The sequence below is a fragment of the Falco biarmicus genome, chromosome 8 (genome assembly GCF_023638135.1).
Source record: "Falco biarmicus isolate bFalBia1 chromosome 8, bFalBia1.pri, whole genome shotgun sequence".
Classification (NCBI taxonomy): domain Eukaryota; kingdom Metazoa; phylum Chordata; class Aves; order Falconiformes; family Falconidae; genus Falco; species Falco biarmicus.
The window spans coordinates 9,401,013-9,420,159 of record NC_079295.1 but is presented as its reverse complement, the minus strand read 5'-3'; the positions used below and the strand labels follow the sequence as shown (position 1 = coordinate 9,420,159).

The 19,147-nt window shown below is 51.9% G+C and overlaps 2 protein-coding genes across 3 annotated transcripts in view; both read right to left on the bottom strand.

Annotated features, from left to right (window-relative positions):
• Positions 1–519: 519 nt before the first annotated feature.
• PRLH (prolactin releasing hormone) lies at positions 520–2,221 on the bottom strand. Its single transcript, XM_056350604.1, has 3 exons — positions 2,087–2,221; positions 974–1,160; positions 520–710 (listed from the first exon to the last, which is right to left on the bottom strand). Exons 2-3 carry the CDS (start codon positions 1,071–1,073, stop codon positions 544–546), a joined length of 267 nt encoding a protein of 88 aa, XP_056206579.1. The 5' UTR covers positions 1,074–1,160; positions 2,087–2,221; the 3' UTR covers positions 520–543.
• A 1,287-nt stretch (positions 2,222–3,508) lies between these two features.
• MLPH (melanophilin) overlaps positions 3,509–19,147 on the bottom strand; it is a 29,057-nt gene continuing 13,418 nt past the window's right edge. The window contains exons 9-17 of one of the 2 annotated variants that reach the window (XM_056350307.1): positions 15,981–16,064; positions 14,014–14,205; positions 10,833–11,027; positions 8,443–8,598; positions 8,242–8,334; positions 7,687–7,752; positions 7,467–7,524; positions 5,939–6,036; positions 3,509–5,545 (exon numbers count right to left, since the gene is read on the bottom strand). In XM_056350307.1, the coding sequence (XP_056206282.1) occupies positions 5,519–5,545; positions 5,939–6,036; positions 7,467–7,524; positions 7,687–7,752; positions 8,242–8,334; positions 8,443–8,598; positions 10,833–11,027; positions 14,014–14,205; positions 15,981–16,064 (969 nt within the window). In that variant the 3' untranslated portion in view covers positions 3,509–5,518. The remainder of the gene's footprint in view (positions 5,546–5,938; positions 6,037–7,466; positions 7,525–7,686; positions 7,753–8,241; positions 8,335–8,442; positions 8,599–10,832; positions 11,028–14,013; positions 14,206–15,980; positions 16,065–19,147) is intronic. The other variant, XM_056350306.1, reaches the window with a different exon arrangement.

Here is a 19,147-nt window from a genome sequence, read left to right as displayed (position 1 = left end):
TGCAGACAGGGATGCTGAAGGTCACCCTTCTCTGTGGCCCCTCTCGCCTTCAGACTGGAGATGGAGTAAAATGGTCTGGCTTGGGAATACAGCTTATGAGGGGACATTTGGGGACATGCAGTGCAATGGAAAGGGCCCTGTATTCTCCCTGAGAATTTTTGACCCAAGCCATGGAAATGGGTTGGCTTTTTGTGACCCCGCCGCTGCTGAAATGAAGGTGTCGGGGGCACTCATGGGTGCCAGCATGATGCGGGGATCCCATGGGATGCACCTGGGAAGGGGAACCCTCTGGGGCTTATTTTTAGGGTGTTTTTGGGGTTGTGGGCTTATAAGCATACTGTGTTGCGCAGAGGGAAGTGCTGCCACACTGCATGCACTGCCAGGGCAGACTGCAAAGCCACGGTGAGCATCAGCAATTTTTGGGGTCACATCCCCAACTCATGCCCACCTGCACACGCACCCCCCCCCCACCCCCCCGCTGTGTTTCAGAGCAGAGAGGCTGGAACATAGGGATGAGAGGGAGAAGGGCTTTTATTGTTGGCTTCAGCTCAGGGGCTCCGCTCCTCCAGGGGGTGCTGGGGGGGGGGCGCAGACTTGCTGCCGGCCAGCCCCCCGAGGATGGGTGCCCTCACCCAGGGCTTGCCGCCGCCCAAACCGCCCCACGGGCCTGATCCCGCGTCCTGTGTACCAGGATGGGTCAATGTCCGGGTCTGCAAGGCAAAAGCAGAGGAACCATCAGGGGGTGATGGGGGAGGACATGGAGGGGGGAACAGGGCGTTGCACCCATGGACTGGGGTGAGGACACACCAAGGGAGCAGAAAAGGGGCTTGAGGGGGATAAAAGCTATTGCAAAGGCTGTTTCAAAGCAAGCTTTGCTTCTGCATAGTGGCCCCCCTCACCCCCCACTAGTGCAGCTGAATCTGGGGATGCAGAGGGGTCTGGAGGCAGGGGGATGGTGGGAAGAGTCCCTTACTCCTGTTTTCCATGGAGCGCTCGTGGATGCGGCCGTGGGTGACAGGCAGGGTCAGGCAGGTGAGCAGTAGGCACAGGAGGCAGGCGGCCCCCAGCTTCATCCCCAGCACTCTCTGGCTGCGTGGCTTGATCCCAAAGCCTCCCGGTGCTTCCCACTGGTGCCGCAAAAACGGTGGCCTCCGATGTGGCTGTGAGAGCAGAGAGGTTTGGCTATTGCAGAGACACTCTGCTTGGTTTAAACTCTGGAGGGAAAGGCTGCCATGGAGGGGACGGGGTGACTGTATCACTGCTGCCGCAGGGCTACTGTCACCGTCACAGCATCCCCAGACTTGGGGCAGCTTGATCAAAACCTGGGCGTTTTGATGGGGCTGACACCTCTGGGGTAAATATCCCCTGCAAACACGAGTTGTACAAACCTCATGTTCATTAAAACAGGTGTTTGTCCTAGCCTAGCACCTTAGGCCAGGCCTGGCGTTCTTCTTTCTCTCTAGGACCCCCAGTGTGCCCATGAGATCCCACAGTCCAGGAGATGGGGAGAGGGGCCACCACCAAAATGCAGGGCTGGCAGCACCAAGCAAAGGCTGCAGCGGCACAAATGGGTTTTGTTGCCAGATGCTGGGTGATGGATGGACTGTGGCCACCTCTGCAGCCCTGGCACCCACCCCTGGACCCAGCTGCTGATAATGATAACCCGGCAGCACCCTGTAACATGCTTTAGGGCACCGAGGAGATGAGTGGGACATTGCAGGGTGGGCTGAGCAATGGGCTTGATTTCTGCAGCCACATGCAATGAGGGAGCAGGGCAAGGGGGAGAAGCAGGAGAGCTGGTTAAGCAAGATGCGGTGGGGACCCAGCAGCAGCTTTATTTCCAGGGACTTTTGCAAAGGAGAAGTTTGCAGCATGCCAGGCAGGAGCTGGACTGGGCTCCTGACAGCTCAGGTTTGCTGCGGCCACCGACTTTTTACAGTCCCCTTTTGGAAACCTCCCAGCCGGCTGGACAGACACAAGGACACAGACACAGAGGCAAAGCAGCGCTCAGGAAATTATCCAGCAACAAAAGCGTCATGAGAGGGAGAGAAAAGCAGCATTTCCCCTCTGCCAGGGTTGCACTTACCGTGGCGTGGTGAGGCGAGGTGCCCAGCTGCCGTCCCGCTGAGCCAAGCGGCCACCGTCTGAGCCAGAGTCCCCTCTGGGTGCCGTTTTTATGGCCAGTTTCGTGCTGATGTCAGAGGCGAGCCCCAGCAGGGACCAAGCCAGGGCATCTCCCCTCCCCGCTGTCCCCTCTCATCAAATCAGCACAGGGTTTTTTGTGACTCAGAAGAGACCAGCGTTTTATGCTAGCTGAGGCGGATAGCTTGGGAATATGTTAGTCCCTGTCCTTGACCCAGTGTTATTTCAGACAAGGGGGAATTTTCTGCTCCATCACCCTGCCCGTGGGGAGCTCCTCACCCACCGCCCACTGTGGGGGTTGGTGGGTGATGCTGCCCTAAATGCTGGGGTCCTGCTGCCACAAACCTGCTCCACTGCGAGAGTTATGCTGGATGCCACCACCCTTTCTCCTTCAACACCCCCTTGCCAAAAAAACCCTGCTGCTTTAAAGAAACCATACAGAGAAGAGGGGAAGGCAACTTGCTGGGGCATGTGGGCTGGTAGGAATGGGCTTGTCCCCACTGCAGGAGGGCTTCATATCTCCCGTTTTAAATGGGTTAAACCGCACCCAGGGAAAGATTCCTGATGATGTTTGTCCTGCTGGATGTGATGCTGGAGGAGCCAGCTCAGGGCCAGTAGGTATGCAAGCACAGGTGCACCCCCAGGCTAAACTGGAGTGACTGGGACTTGAGACACCCTGAAACAGGGACATCTCTGTTGGCAGGATGGCAAAGACAGCAGCACTGGTGGGGTGTGGGCAGGGGGCCTGGCATTGCCCTGGGACAAATCTCCATCTCATGCCATGGTCAGCTCTGATGCCTGAGCACAGTGTGTTGAGGGACAGTCAAGGAAGTGGCGTGGGACCCAGGGTGGCTGCTGCAGAGGGGCATCAAAGGCAGGGAAAGGGGTGAAGAGAGGAGAAAAAAACCCCACATTAGCCAAGGAAAGCTGGACCCTGAGCTCAGCAGAGCTTTCTCCACCCCAGGGTTGTTGCTATTATTTAATGCAGATTTAAAGCAACCCCTTGATGTTTTGGGCTTGTGTTCCATGCAAGTCAGAGCAGCGCATTTCAGGATCAGCCCCTACTTACTCCCACACTGTGCATCCCCTTTGCCCACCTGGCCTCCCCACTGGGTACCACTGACCCACGCTCATCACACCTCCAGCTCTGTGACCAGCATCTGGCAAGTCATATTGCGGTCCTGTTCATCACCACCTCCCCCTGCTCTGCTTCAACGCCACCGATCCAGCTCCTGTCTACTTTTGCCTGCCTACTTTTAAAGTAAGGGGTGCACCAGCTGGTTAAAGGAGAGGATGGGAAGAGAAAGGAGCCTTTGCTCGAGTGAGCTGGAAGAACAGACACTGCAAAACGGGTTCTAGGATCTGGACTTAAAATTGGCTTTATTGCATGATTTAGTGTACATATATATAATCTCTACACAGGCAGATGGGGCAGAAAACCAGCAAATAACAATGTGGCTGACTACAGCTTGGACGATGCCTTAGTTTGCACTGCTGAGGCTCGCTGCAAGGACTCCCTTGCAGAATCAAGCATCTGAGCGGTTGCATGGAAGGACTTGAGTTATGGCTGAGATGTGGTTGGGGTGAAGGCTGAAGCCTTGTACCAGAGGGGTGGGTGCAAACCCATAGCATTGCCCAGATCTTGGTGGAGCTCCTTTCTGCCAGCCGAGGAGCTGCCATCCTAGCCTTGAGGCCAGCTGAGTGGCAAGAGATGCACCCAGCAATGCCATGGTGTCTGGGCGAGTTTCTACACCACCAATGGTTTGCACTTACCCTTTTGAACTTCAGGCCAGAAGGATTTCATTTTAAAAGAAGAAAGTGTTTTGTTTTTTTTTCCAGCTGGGAAGCCCAGACTTAGGACTTACAAGGCTGTGAGATGACGGCAGGACCAATTTCTAGGCAGTTAGCAGTCTCTACTACTACCAAAGCTAAACATACGTGTTACTTGCATGAGAACGCATACTATCGCTCATAATTAAAGTGGTTTTAGTTCAGATGCACAGGAATGGTCCAGCCTAAGTGGTCATCGATGGGAAACTGCCAGTATCAGCCTGACATCCCTGCTCCGGCTGCAAGCGATCCTCCCCACGTCACCCACTGCGGAAGGAGGAAGGTGGGGGCTATAAAGGACAGGGACAAGCAGGTACTGAGCAAAATTTTTTAACATGAATCTCCTCCAGGGTGACCTGTAAGAGAAAACAATCCTCTCCCTATCCTGATGTCCTGGGAACTGATCCACCAGGGTTAGTGGATGTGAAGAAACAAATTTTGGAGGGAAAACATTTGGGGTGTCTGGGGGAGGGTGTTACCAATGCTGCTGTCACCTGGCAGGAGCCCAGGGCCACCGCAGCCCCCAAAGGCCATCACAGCCCCTCTCCAAGGACCAGAGGGGTTCTACAATCCCATCATCAGGGACAGGGGACATGCTTGTCCACAAAGCACCTCTTGGCACAGGCTGACCCCTCTGTAGAGTCAGGGAAAGCCTCCAGAGAAGCACCTATGCTCTGCTTGCTGGAGTCCTTCTAAACTTGCTGATATAGCCTGACATGGAGAGAGGATATCTTTGAGAGCTGGGAACAACCAATCCCCGGCAAGCCTCCAGCCTTTCTTCCACCTTTCTTACCACTGCTTCCTGCAAGCCTTGCCTCACTCACGTCCTCAGATGGTCACAGCTGCTTCATGCATGGTGGCAAGAAGCCTCAGCAGGTGTTAGCATGACTTTGTGCAGAGATCTGTTGGCCAAGTGCTTGCTGGGAGGGAGCTGGCACTGCTTTCACCCTGCTTTGCTGCTCAGGGAAGGGAGGTGATGCTCCAAGGGACATCGCAGCGAGTTGGACCAGCACTGGGATGTGATTCCCAGCCTGGGATGCCCGGGTTCCTGCTCTACCTGGGGTACCCTAAGGGCATCCTTCACCCACTGTCAGCTCCTATCCCTGCTCAGCACCAGCTTGGGAGAAAGCAGGGACAGGCATTGACAGCTTTTACCAAGTGATGACCATGTCACCACCCCCAGTCCCCATACTGAGAAGTCATGCTGACATCTAGGTCCCTCTGAGGAGGTCACTCCTGCTCTGCACCTCTCTGGTCCCCTTAGCTGATCTGGTACCAAAGAGCTGCCCAAGGCCAAGGTCTCATGCCTGCATTCTCCCATGAGAGCCCCTGGCCAGCTGTTGGCATGCCAGTGCCTCACTCTTCTCCTTGGCAGCTCTTGGCAAGACCTTCTGCCCATGGCCTCCGGCTTCCCTCCTGTCCGGCGTCTCAGGGAGAGGCGGCATGGGAGAAGGAAGAGCAAGTGTTGGGGGGAAGGCGGTGAAGCTTTGTGCTGAGGTCTTGTCTTGGTCAGTGAAATGCAGTGGCAGGAGAGTCCCCCCTCTCCTCAGGACAGGTGGGTCATCACAGGCTTCTGTAAGGCACCAGAGGGAGAAACCTCAGGTCACCGCTGGGCCCGCATCACCCCAGGTGAGGAGGCCAGTGCGCTCTCCTTGTCCCCTCCAGCTGCCATTGCATGGCAGGAGGACTTGCCCCATCCCATGGACCATGCAGGCAGCAGGAATTCAAAGATGTATGTCTTGTTTGGTCCCCCCACCCTGGCGCTTATGACATCCCAGACCTCAGCGGGTGATGCCCAGGCATGCCTGCCCTCAATGGCCAGCATGGAGAGACCAATGCCTACAGCTGAGGGCTCCACTGACTCGAGGAGAGCACAGGCAGGGACAGGTTCCTCTGTGCAAGCCCAGGGAGGCAGGTCCCGTGGGGAGCCCAGGCCAGCAACCCTCCTGAGTGGCCGTGTTCATACCGCAAAAAGCCTCTCCACTCTCCTGTTTTTCCCATTGGGGTTTCTCTGTGTCAGGGAGCCACGGTAAACAGAGTTGCGGTCAAAGGAATCATCGAGACCTGTAGTGAAAGAAGGGAGGTGAGCCTCATCCCTCATCCACCTCACTGGAGGTTTCAGTTACCCACCAAGTCACTTGGGTTTTACTATCCCCTGCCGGCTATGGGTTTTGGACGCATCCCTGCACTTCCCTCTCCAGAAGGGTGGTGGGAACCCCTTTGACAACAGGGAGGAAAAAGCTGTTGCTACTCGGGTTTCCAGAGTGCTGTGAGAGTTGTGTCAGCCTGCCAGCGGTCAACAGTCGAGATCTCTGCTCTAGAAACTTCCACGGTACAGCAAAAGCCGAGGAGCTCTCACCACCCAAGCCTACAACACTGTCTTGACCTACTAAGTCATCTCCTCTCCTCTGCCACCAGCTTCTGCCAGCTGCACCTTTGCAGGCCCAACTTTGTAAGTCTACCCTGCAGGGAGGGTGGTCAGGAGACTGAGTCGCCCCATCGCCCAGGCCAGGCATAGCGGATTAGGCTTGCCTGGTGACATCTGTGCTGACTGCACATCCCTCTATCTGCTCGTGGGGCTGACATGTTCCCCAGGCTGCCTTTATCTGGCTGCCCTTTGCAGGAAGGAGAGCAGATGACTCCTCCTCAGCATGAGGAGAAGAGACCTTTCTACCTACCAGCCTCAGCTTGGGAAACGGCACTGTTAATTATCTGCAGGCGTGGGGGAAATGCAATTCCTTCTCTGCATTAAATGATCTTTCTCCTGTTCCCTCCCTTTATCTTCCATTATCTGGAAGGAGAGCCATTCTTTCTGCCTGTAAGCTTACGAGGTGAGATAAGAGAGAAATAGAAAAGTCATTTCCTAATGGCTTGCTTATATCGGTCAGGGTGAAATATTTCCAGCGTTTGCCCCCCTACCACACAAGGTGCTGTGCCAAGTTTCAGGTCATCATCTACTTTAAAGCACTCCCAAGTTGCTGTTTGTCATAGCTGCATAGCTGGGCGGTGGAGGGCCTCTTGCCCCCCACCAGAGATCAGTGACTGAGGCAGGTAGGCAACAGGGTGGAGGATACCTTCCCAAGGTGGCCAAGCAAGGAAGAAATTGCTGTCAGAAGAGATGATGGGTTTGGACGAGGCTTTGAGGTCTAACAACCAACGGGATGCCACAAATGCAGTAAGGCAGGTGTCTCCCTGGACTCGGAGGCGGCAGGAGTCCAGGCTAAAGAGAAAGTCCTGGTTCTTGGAGGAGTGAGCCAGCTCAGCCTGACCTCTGCCCTGTCACTGTCCCTGATCCTGCCAGTTGTCTCCTCCTTTCTAAGTCAGCCACCCCAGGTTTCCCCTGTGGCTGTTCTAACAGGAGGCCACGAGCACAGGCGAGGGAACCCCCAGTGCAGATAAACAGCTGGATGCAGAGAGAGAGGACCAAGCATCCCCAAAGCGAGCCCATCCACCCACGCGTCCCCACCTCCCACGGGCAGAGCTGCGGTCCTTACTGGTGATTTCGAGGGGACTGTTGAACTTCCTCCTGAACCCCTGCAGTCCGGGCATCCCCTGCAAGAGAAGAGGAGCAGCCTGCTGCGGGGACGGGGGTGGGAGGACAGAGGTCCCCTCCAAGGCCACCTCTTTGAAAGCAGATGCCTGGAGACTTTGATTGTCTCCAGGCTTAGTGCCATACCATATGCACTAGCTGGCACAGATTAAACACATACTCACTTTAATGTCATCCGAAGACTCCCCAGGACTGCTGCTGGTGGGGTCGGGAGAGTGGAGGCAGGCAGCCTGTAGGCAGAGGAAGGACAGAGGTTTCTCTTGGGGGTGCAGAAGAGGCAGACAACTTGGTCTGCCTTTCTTTGCATTTTCAGCTCTTGTTTAGCCTGGACTGATCCTAAGGTGAGCAAAAGAGGCAGCGCACTGCCACGGCAGTAACTCTGCCTGAGGAATTGTGATTATAAAAATCAGGATGGAAATGCAAGAGTTGAGTCCAGGCTGTGGAGGACGCAGCAGCCCTGCATGCCCTACCTGCAGCCCTGGGAAGAGCACTGGTCCCCAGATACAAAATCCTGTAAGGGATCAGCATTGTCCCCCGTCCTCAGTGAGACATCCACTCTCAGAGCCTTGGGGCAGAGTACCAGGCAGCAGGGAGGGAGCTGGGCACAGCTCAGCAAGCCAGGCAGCCCTTCACAGCACCCAGGGGCAGCAGCAACAACCCAGGGGAGCACACACATCTCGGGGCTGGCACCTCTCATACCCACCGTCCTCCATTCTCACCTGCCCGATGGACTTCTTCTTCGCCTTTTCCATTGACTTCACTGTCAGCCCTGCAGCGGACAGAGCCGCAATTCGAGATTCGATATCCGATATCTTTAGAGAAGGAAAAAAAACCCATACAGATGGTGGCCAGAGGGTCCATCACTGGCTTTGTTTGTCGTCACTGGCTGGGCAAAGCAGCTCTCAGAACCGAGCCCTCACCTCGCTCTCTGCCTGCTGCACCTGCACGGCTGCTGAAGCCACTTTGTCCTCCAGCTCCGACAGCTCTGAGTCGGTAGTGCCGCTGTGCTGAGCCCCTTCCTCAAGTTCCTTCAGGGTCTTCTCAAGCCGGTAGGTCTTCCCAGCAGTCAGGTACACCTGAAATACAAGAAAAAAAAACACACTGCAGAATTAACCTCCCTGGAGTCCTCCTCTCCTGATGTGGCTGCAGCCCCAGACGCGACAGCTCCTGCCCCTATTTTACGACTACCTTCTTGCCTTGCAGCACAGACAGTACCAGTCAGCTCTGGCAGGGCTTTTCATCTCATTTCCTCCCTTCCCCAGGCTTTTTGAGAGCAATTACCAACCAGCTGAAGTGGTAAAAAGCTCAGTGAGAACACAGGAAGGACCAAAAGTCAGTCATCTGCTCAAGAAGCATCAGCATCATTACACTGTCTGCTCAGAGGAGAAGCAGGTACCGGCAAACAAGTGCAGGCTGCCACGTCCTGTGGTGGCAGTGAGCTGGGAAGGAGACAGACTGACTTTTCAGATCCACTCAGTCTGTTTTAAGGATGTCTGTGCTGCTGGGTTTCCTGGGAGTAGGGTCAGGATTTGGGAGTTTGGCTCTGGGCAGTTAAACAACCCAACCCGTGCAGAAGGCAGCTTTGCCCAGGAACTGCTCTGAATGCCCAGGAACAGTCCTGGCAAAGAGCCCCAACAAACATGCGTGCAAATGGAGCCCAGTGCAGCAGTGGAGTGAACATGGGGGTGCTGACTGGGGGTGCACAGCGGCTATAGGAAGCCTGGGGCGCACAGTGGCTACTGGAAGCAGCATGCTGCCTTTGCTGTCTAGGTAAGAAGGGTAGAGGGACCTATCCCAATAAAACCACTGGTTTTACCATCACTTGCCTTCTCCTGGGCTACTACAAGGATGCAAGTCCAAGCAGGGCAATTTAGGAAACACTGATATGTTGGTGTACAATCACACAAGATGATCAGAAGGGTTGTGGCCACTGTTTTGCTGACTGGTCCCAAAATCTTGGCACTGCTAATACAGTTCCTGCTCCTCTAAACCTCTCTGCTTTTCCTGGCTGGGTATTGTGCAAAACTGCCTGGCATGAGCCCCTGCACGCACCAAAGTACAGAGCGTCCACCCAAATCACAGCAACATGCCCCACATCCCACAGGTCCCACTCACCCCAGTGCAAACCCTGAAGACATAACAAATTGCAATTGTTTGTGGGTGCTATCCCTGAAGCTGCTCAAACTATGAGTCACAGGGACACAATTTGTGTTGGGCCATCAGAGTCTCCTGGCACCCTCGGAGGTGGGTGGCATGCCTGGGAGAGCAGAGCGGGGAGCCAGCCGTGACTCAGCCGGGCCCCCCAGGGAAGCGCAGGATGAGCATGCACCTCATCGCCTACCATCAGCTTGCCCCTGCCCTGCTGCTGACGGCAGCAGCACTAAACCCAAAGTTCACATCCTTCCCAGCCCTATCCCCTCTCCTGAGAGAGGGGGAACATCAAAACCTTCATGCAGGCACCCCTTGTCCCCTAGGACACTGCATTTGGCCAGCAACCAGCTGGGTGGTGCAGTTTCTGAGCACGCACTTCTCCCAGCAGCTCCCTGCTTTTATGTATAAGCTTTCTCCAACGAGAGATGAGGCACAGAGTGCATTATAAAACCCTGCTCCCCAGTGCAGTGTGTTTGTGACAGTGAAACCTGACCATACAGATGGAGATGTGACTGTTCGTCCCATCTTTGAACTGTTTCTTCCGTGCTTGGTAAATGACACTGTGGATTCAATTCATTTCCCATGGGGAATCGATTCATTCGGGTTTGCAGTAGCTAAAAAAATTGTTTATTGTGCTTTACAGTGTCATGCAAACCTAGCAGGGGATTATGGTCTAGGTGTAAACTTATCACCTGCATGAGCCCATCAGCCCCAGGCAGAAGTCAGCCTTAGTGAACAGATAGGTCATGCTATCCTCAGTCATGAAAGCCTTGATGAAAAGCAGTGCTGGGCAGGAACCAAAGAGAAGCGGGACAAAAGCTTTTGCTGCAGCTGAAGCACAGGACTGCTGAAGTCCAGCAAGACAATGCTACAGCAAGCTGGGGACTGCACTTGTCCTCTCTCCCTGGCCCTCACCTGGGGGAACCAGGAACCCAGGCAAAGAAAAACACCAGGCAGGGCATTGCCACCTGCTGTTTTGCCACCTCCCTTGTAAGACAGCCCTGGCCACCATCGGACAAGACTGGACTCTAATCCCTCTGTGGTGCCCATCCTTGAAACGCTGACCTACCCACTAACAAGAATTTTGGGGCAGTTTCTCCCGTATTCCCAACCCGCCCCGGTGCCCTCCCTGCTTGATGAAAGCTTTCATGAACCTTACGTTTTCTTCAAGCTCACGGTACACTTCGGCCACCTCTCTGCTGTCTCCCAGGCTGGGAAGCTGCCCCGCGAGGAGGGCACAGCTATCATTGCACTGGGTTTCTCCGTGCAACGACTCACATACCGCTTTCTCCGTGGCATTTATGGCTCTCAGCACTTTGGCCGTGATTTCGCTCAAAGCCTGAGCCGATGACCTCTGCAAACGCCCGTCACAGCCAAAGCGGAGGGTGGGAGGGGGAAAAAAATAAGGACATTATTTTAACGTGGTGTACAAAACAGCGCAAGTCGGGGGTGAGACGGGCATCGGACCTTCAGGAGCTGTAGAAAGATGAAGCAGCGATAATTAAAGGGCTTACGCTGTTCCTGAAGGGCTCTCCACCAGAGACAGATGCGTGGCTAAAGCAGAGCTTTGATATCAGCCCGTGCTTTCTGGAGGATGGCTGTGACAAAAGAAGTCATCTCAAAAGGCTTGTAAAGGAGGTTATCCAGGGATGTGTCACTCGCTGGAAGTGGTGCCAACCGGAGCTGTCTGACAGCAGCAGCACCTGGCCACCTGAAGGCCACCCAGTTACTCAGCAGTTAAGATCTAATTGCAGTTAAGATCTAATTGCAGCATATTGCTTTACACTTCAGCAGGCCCCAGCACAGATGCAAATAACTCCTTAAGTTTGTGGCAAAAGAAAAAAAAACAACCACAAAACAAACCCATAAAATTATTGTATTGCCACACTGCCAGAACTTGGGACTAAAGTCCTCTCTTCCCATGCCAAGGAGCACTGATGGCAATAATACTCCTAATTGCTGCCTTTCGCTTGATAAGGCACTAACCACATGTAAAAATAGACTGAAGAAATCATCATCTCTCTCTCAACTGATAATTCCCTAGAAACCAAGGAGATGGGGGGTGATATATGCACTGGCAACAAACAGTCGTGTTTACGACTGCACGTATTTCCAGGCAAGCCGTCCTGCAGAGAACCAGCTAACTCAGTCCAGCTGACATTTTAATCATTTTATGGTACCTTCATGGTACAGCAGATTTTTTCCACATTTTCCATTAGGACTATGTGCTTTCATCACAGTGTCCCCAGTTAGAAGACTTCCTCCTGATCGGAGAGGGGACTCACATAAAACTGAACTCAGAATCATGCAAAACCCAAGCCTGGATCTGGTATATAAGGGCATTTCTAACTCAATACTGCCCAAATTAATTTGAGTGTTACCGTGAAGCAAAAAGCTGAATTTTGTTTCACTTCTCACATTTGGTTCCGCTTGTGCTGTTGCAACGCAGCTGGGTCTCTCTTTGCTAAGAGTGTCACCTGCCTGCAGGACCCCACTGAGAGACAACTGTGCCTGTGTCCTCCCTGCTTCATAGCTGGGTTTTGGTCAAAGAAGGTAGCATATCTGGTGAATCCAGGCTTCATTTTATGAGAATCAAGAAGCTTACACTGATATCCTACCGACATCTCCTTATTCCTCAGCATAGGTCAGGGTTTGATCCTCTGTCTGCCACAGATCAGCAGCTCACACAGGAATTAACTCCCCTTGGCTTGGTGAGTTACCACCTCTGTGTGGCAAGTAACTGGAAATGGTTACTCAGAAGATGCACATTGTTCAACCCATGAGTAGTAGTAAAGTCTGGCTGCAGCAATGATCTAAAAGCAGCTTTCAGGAAAAAGGAGGCAGAAAAGGAGGCTTTTGGTAAGGATGCAGTGTACTGCTGATCTAGTGGCAGTAAGAGGGCAGCAAATGGTTCCAAAAACCATGAGGGAAGCTGTCCTAGGAATAGTTGCTTGCTCTAATCCTGAGATTTTACATAGAACCATGCAGAGACTGATACCTGACACAGACTTGCTAAATGCACCATGTGCACGCGCAGCTGCACTGTCCAAGCCCAGCAGCAGCCGGGTTTTGCCTTGCGAGGCTGAGAAACAAAACCACGTTAAGGAGAGGCCTCGTGGCACCATGAGACACTCTGCAACCTCGGATGAAAGGAGCTTTGCAGGAAAGGAAGGGTACAGCACGGGCCCTGCTCGCTTCCTCGTGCTCACCAGTGGTGGATGAGTCTGAGCAAAACACACACGTACCCCATCCATGGCCATGGCAGAAGGGAAGGGATGAACAAGCCATTCGACACCCAACAAGGAATGCTGACCTCTCCATTTCGCGCTAATGGACCGTCTCAGGAGGCTCTGTGCAACTGGAGACACACAAGATCTCCTTTTCTTTCTGAGTCACTTGGGCTGTCATCGGCTGCTCGTCCCCAGCGCTGTCACCCAGCCCTAGTGCCTGCCGGGTGAGGTGAGGGGGAAGGGGTCCGGTGCCTACCTCTGCCCTTGCTCTCCTGCCAGGGAAGCAGTTCTCCCCTGCAAGGCTGCACCCCAACGAACGCCTCTCCAGCCCTGCTGGGGGGATACAGTGGGAGAGAGGACATCTCTGAAATGCACCCAGCAGGCAGGGGGATAAATCAGAGCTGCACTGGGCCATGGGGGTGAGGGACTCTCTGGGGTGATTGGGAAGAGGGCTGTATAGATGCTGTGATCCCTCCTCCTCTCCCTGACCCATGTCCCCACAGATCAGCCACACCTGAGTAGGGGACAGGAGCCAACACAGTGCTGTAAGTACAGGAGATGCTGACCAAGCAGAGTGGAAGTGGGACCAGGGATTTTGTGACTCAGGAGCACTGACAGGTCTGGAAGACACATTTCAGGCTGTAGCAGGTGCCTGACAAAGGCTGCCAGTATTCAATCATCACCGAACCGTTCTCTAACCCCAGTACTCTCTTCTCCACAGTGACATTCAGATCCTGAGACAAGTCTTCTAATTAGATGTGGAGGTTGTGTGCCTCCCCATAACAGGCAGTAGCCTGTAAGACCTCCACTCATAGGATCATTTAGGTTGGAAAAGACCTTTAAGATAAGAGACTTTACTTTTGACTCTTGGATGAGACTGGGAGAGCCTACAAGGAAAAAAGTCCAGATCCAACACTCTGGGACTTCCCTATCCTTTGACACTGTGTTAAAGCAGGCAGCTAAGTCAGACACACCACAGCCCTGGAAGGCATCAAGGGGGAGGTGTGGGACAGAAGAAGAGTTGCACTATGGTGTAAGCCATAAACCACTGAGAGCAGAAGGAACCACAGATGTAGCCTAGCATGGTATGGGTGGGGGGACACAGATTACCTTTTGAGCATCTCTGGCCACGTCATCACTGGAGGAACTAATCTCTGGTTTCTTTGCTCTCTTCTTTTCTTCACGCTCTTCTTCTTCAGAAGAGACTTCTTTGTCACTGATGTTCCTCGCTAACTCCTCCAGCTTCCTCTTCAGCTCCTCCTCCTCGGCATCAGGATCAAGTTGGGAGTCTGCAGCTGGAGACTGAAGGAGCAGAAGAAGGGAGCTGTGTAAGTGTCTCCTGTGATGGACAACAGGGCATGCCCAGGTCCAGACACACTCACCAAGACTGGCCAGCAGAGGAGCTCAATGAGTGTGACCACAGATGGACTTTGCAAAGGGGACTTCAAGCCCCCCTCGCTGCACCCATTTTTCCGAGGGGTGGTCAGACTGCCCAGGGGTGCAGCAGAACCCAGCGAGCTACACTCTAACTCCATGCTGAGGAGTGCAAACCCTTCATCTAATGAACCTCCATTCCCATTTTCTGCTTCCCCAAGAACATGCTTGATTTTCCTTTGGAAAATTGCCTTTCCCCCCTCTTAAAAAGATGTGCACGGGGGATTTGGGGCCAAAAAATACTGCGTTTTCATTAGGAACCACAGCCTGGCTGGTGGCTCCGAGCACAGAGATCACAACGACACACAGACATGGTCCACGAGGGTAAAGGAAGCAGCCACATGAAATACCACTCCTCGAGGTAGCTTTCAGAGCCTCTAGCTAATCTTTGCAATGAGAAAACACACAGCAAGTTTTCCTGTAGGATAGATGGCATATTTCCACCTCACCCTGTTGTTATGTACAATTCATGGTACCTGGACAATAATGCTATTAAGCTCCCAGGCACTGGAAGGGATCTCCAGAAGTTTCTGAACTCATTGTCCCTTGCGTTAAGATGGGATGACAATGATCTGTGTCATACTTGGTGGGGTTTTGCCTAAGCTCTTCTTAATGACCTTGAACAGTGGTGCGGCATCCGCAGCAGGCAATCTTTCTGCCAGGTGGCCTGTTCCCAGGCTCGGCTATCCTTTCTGCTAGAAAGCTTTGCTTAGAAGTTGACCTCAACCTGTCCCATAGCAGTTTAGACCTGTTGCCTCTACTCTGATCTGCCCTAGACACGGGACTAAAGCACAGGAACCTGCAAATGTGCCCATCTCCTGCTCCCTTGGTCAGATTTACTGACAAACACTGAATGATTACAAACACGGCCATCCCCATTACAGAATTTAGAAAAAAGAAGACATTGCATTGTTTCATTTATGCCTAGGGGACTTCTCCATAATTATCACTGTCCATTCTACTGAGCCATCAGCCACCAGAGCAGCTCATGGTGATGGGTTCACACAAAGGAAAAGAAGAGTACATAGTTTAAAATTAGAAACCCGAAATCAATGTTAAGCGACCTAAGTATTCACAGATTCTAGATCCCTGCCCAGCTCTAACTTAATTTAACTGTTTTGTTCCAAGCTTGATGGCATGGTAAGACAAGGGCAGCTCAGAAGAGAGACAGAAATCCTTCTTGACTCAGATCTCATATTCACAATAACCAGGTGACTTCCTCATATGTACTAACTGAGTTTCCCATGATTTCAAATGAGCTGTCACAGCTCTGCGGATGTAGTGACACCCACTTAACCCTACTCCTGAAATTAGCATTTCATAGAGTATCAACCTGAAACCAAATTTTCCTTGTGCAGAAGGGCCAAGGAAGGCACTGGCTTGCATGGGGGCCTAAAAGCCACGAGTTTAATTCGCTTCTGTTTCTGTTCTGCCATGCAGTGTTTTCTAAGGCATTCCACCACCTGGAAGAGTTTCCAAGGCCAAAGCAGAGGATTAAACTCAACCAACCTGAGTCTTTTTGTCTGCCTGGCTTTCTCCCTGCAGTGCTGGCTGTTTCAGAGTAGCCCCTCCAAAGCGCAAGGGAAGGGACCAGCACAGCCCACGCTCCATCCCTGCAGAGTGCCCCGGCTTTGCCCTGTTACCTCATCAGAGCGCACCAGGATTTTTTCCTCCAAACGGTTCAGCATGCGTTCAATTGCAGACATGCGTTTGTTGAGCTCATGAATCTAAAGGAAAGGAGAGAAAGAGAGAGAGAGAGAAAACAAGTAGAGAACAGACCAGCCACCACTGCCAAGGCAGTAAGAAAACAGTGCAACCAACAGAAGAAGCAAGCAAGCAGCAAGACACCGCCACCGTGTGCCAAGTTAAAAGATGTTAAAAAATAATGTCTTTTAAAAATTGCCCTGGATATGCCGATGAGCTCCAGGAGGTGCACAGCCTCTCCTTGAATGTGGAAAACTCAAAGCGATGCTGAGTACCCAGCACACTGCGATTCCCAACAAAACATTGGTAGCTTTGATGCAGCGAACATAAACCCGCATCCCGGCCCTGCTGCGTACCTTGTCCAGACAATAGCATCAGGCTGTCACAAAGCCATCTATCTTGCCATCATTTGCATGCTGCCTCTAATTCAAGTCAACATCAGTTTTCACTTCCTAGTAACATGTTTCTCAGGGAGCTACTACCCCATCACCCCACTTCCAATACAGTGCTGGCAGGGAAGAAGGAAGAAGGTAAGAATTTCCCTTGAAAAATTCCAGATAGAAAAACTTAAAGTTTTCCCCAACACAATTGGAAATTCTCTGACTTCTCCATGCATTGATTTACCAAGATGCTTGCCCCTTTTTTCTCCCTCACTCTTCCAGCTGAATAAAGGGGCATGGAGAGAAGAGTAGAGAAGAGAAAGACAGACAAAATCGGAAAATCAAAGATAAGTTAATTTATGCTCAAGAACCAAGACAAACTTTTGTGGTTAAATCAATGAAAACATTAAAGGAAGCTTTTTTTTTTTCCTTTTAGAAATTGAAGTTTTGTTTTCTTAAAAAAAAAAAATCTTTCTCCTTTGATCCAAACAAATAAAACACAAATGATGAGAAATATTGCCCATTTTATAACACTGCCTCCCACATCACTGCTCTTCTGAGTGGCTGCCTCCCATTCAAAGGGGAACAAGCAGCAAATGCAGTAAGTAAATGCAGTAACAAAGAGATATGTGAGGGCTTGGCTTTGTTTCTGTAACATTTCCATCCTCTCACTTAGTTTTTGTGCTTGCTAGTGTTTGATTCATTAGTTCCTCACAACAGATTGCACCTTTGTAAGGGAAGATGAATGTAAAAACCTGACACTGGAGAGCAGAGCTCTGTAATTACCATCTCAAACTGAATGTATCTTTAAGCAACATTAAACCCATAGACAGGAAGCAATCCAGTCCCTCTCCAATCCATCTCTAAGTGGTTTCTCAGCACGGTTTAAGGCCTGAGTCTTGCATCGCTCCTGGTGACAATGAGAAGTCTGTGATGGGCCATCAGCTTCAGAGGAAGAGATGGTGACGAACTGAGCACTGGTACTTCCCTGTCTCCATAAAGCAGAAGCTGGGAGAGGTCAGAGCATAATGCACAGTCTGCTGTTGATGGGCTAACAAGGATAGGAGCTGAAGAGCTTGCTTTCACTCTCCTTGCCAAGCAAGGCTGGTTTTAATTTACGGTGGTCACCATTAGGGTGCATCCGCATGAGGGGCTGGACCGCCCTGCGCTGCTCTCTGCCTGACAAAGGCTGGCAAACAGTGCTCTGTGTTACAACATTTAAAGTGAAGAAACTTAAACACAGCACATAAGGAGGACATCAGTTAGGGCAAACTATCACTTGCTCCTGGGGAGGGAAGACAGGTTACTCAGCAGAGGTGCTGCCTTCAGTCTCTCAAATGCTCAAGACCTCTAAGAGAACCTTTATGTAAAGAAGAGGAGCCAGACATCATCACAGCTTTGGGAATCCAGAACCACTGAGCTCCCCTGAGGTACAGCAGAACATCTTTTGGGGAGAAACTTGGTAAATTGGCACTATTCCTTATGGCTTGGTCCTGTTCCTGCCTGGCTTCTAAAGACCTAAAGGCAACAGACCTGCACAGTTACCGGTTCAGGGCTTCTTTTTATGTCTCATCAGGTTTGAGAGCTTTTTTCTAATCGTGTTTTGGGTTTTCTTTTTAAATTTTGCTTTAACACCTGGAGTCACAGGGCTAGGGAACAGCAGCTGTTTTTGTTAGTGTTTCTTGTGTTTGAGACTGAACAGTGGATTCCTTCCAGAACTAAAGCAAAACCAATTTTCAGATCAAACATATTTTGACAAACCTGCACCTAAGGCACCTTTAGGGAAGAGGGTTTTCACCTGTGATGTCAAAGTGACGCAGGGCAAAGAGCTGAGCTCTCCACCTCTTGAAACCTTCAGATTCCAACAAGGTGTCTAACCAGGAAAGCATTGCTTTGGAAGCCAGGCTGTGGGATTCCATACAGGGTTAATGGGAATTAGCAAACATGCTTCTGGACCCTACACCTCACAGGCCAACATCCTGAATCCCCAGAAGGCACAGCCTCTGAGAAGTGCAGTGCCAGGGTGACCAGTTGTACTCAGCCAAGCTCGCTGCTCTCTGGGATGTCTCATCAGGGACTGGGATACCCCAGAAGCCCTGATGATGGCTACATGACATACCTTGGAAGTGCCTGTAAGCAAGCAACTCAAGAGCTGTCGCTTCACTGCTCAGGAGAATGCAGTCCACTTCTCACTGTCCCAGATCCCTCCTGGCCTGTCTCTGCCTTCCTGCCAGCCTCAGCCCCTCTGTCTCCTCCAATCTCAGGACAAGAGGATGGACACCAGCCTCTTCTGAACCTCTTCCAGCTCTGCCGATACAACAGAGCTGACTAGCACTGAAACCTGGATGTTCTTGCCTTCTCTCTTCCTTGGGCTTGTACCTGGCCTCTCCTTGGCCAACGGTGACTACAACGCACATGTGCATCGTTCTGAAGTTAATGGTCCAGCACAGAGCTGGGTCTCTTCCTGCTGGGTGAGGAGAAGGCTTGGTGGGAAGACGGTTGCTAGCTGTAAACACATCAGCAGCACAAAGGGCAGGAAGGATAAAGAGCCATTTAAGCTAATGAACAATGTTGGCATAAGAGCAAATGGGGTTAAATTGTGAGTAAGAAGATGTCTCGTAACCATTAGAGATTTACAAGGCTCCACAGCAGCCTTGGCACTGGTGTGATGCAGCAAACCACAAAGCTTGCTGGACCGCCCTGAAGCGAGAGCTTGCCCAGCTGAT

Coding starts and splice junctions, on each gene's coding strand:
- PRLH (XM_056350604.1), bottom strand. CDS start 1,073: ATGAAGCTGGGGGCCGCCTGCCTCCTGTGCCTACTGCTCACCTGCCTG. Junction 711..973: donor GCGCTCCATGGAAAACAGGA/GTAAGGGACTCT, acceptor TTTGCCTTGCAG/ACCCGGACATTGACCCATCC.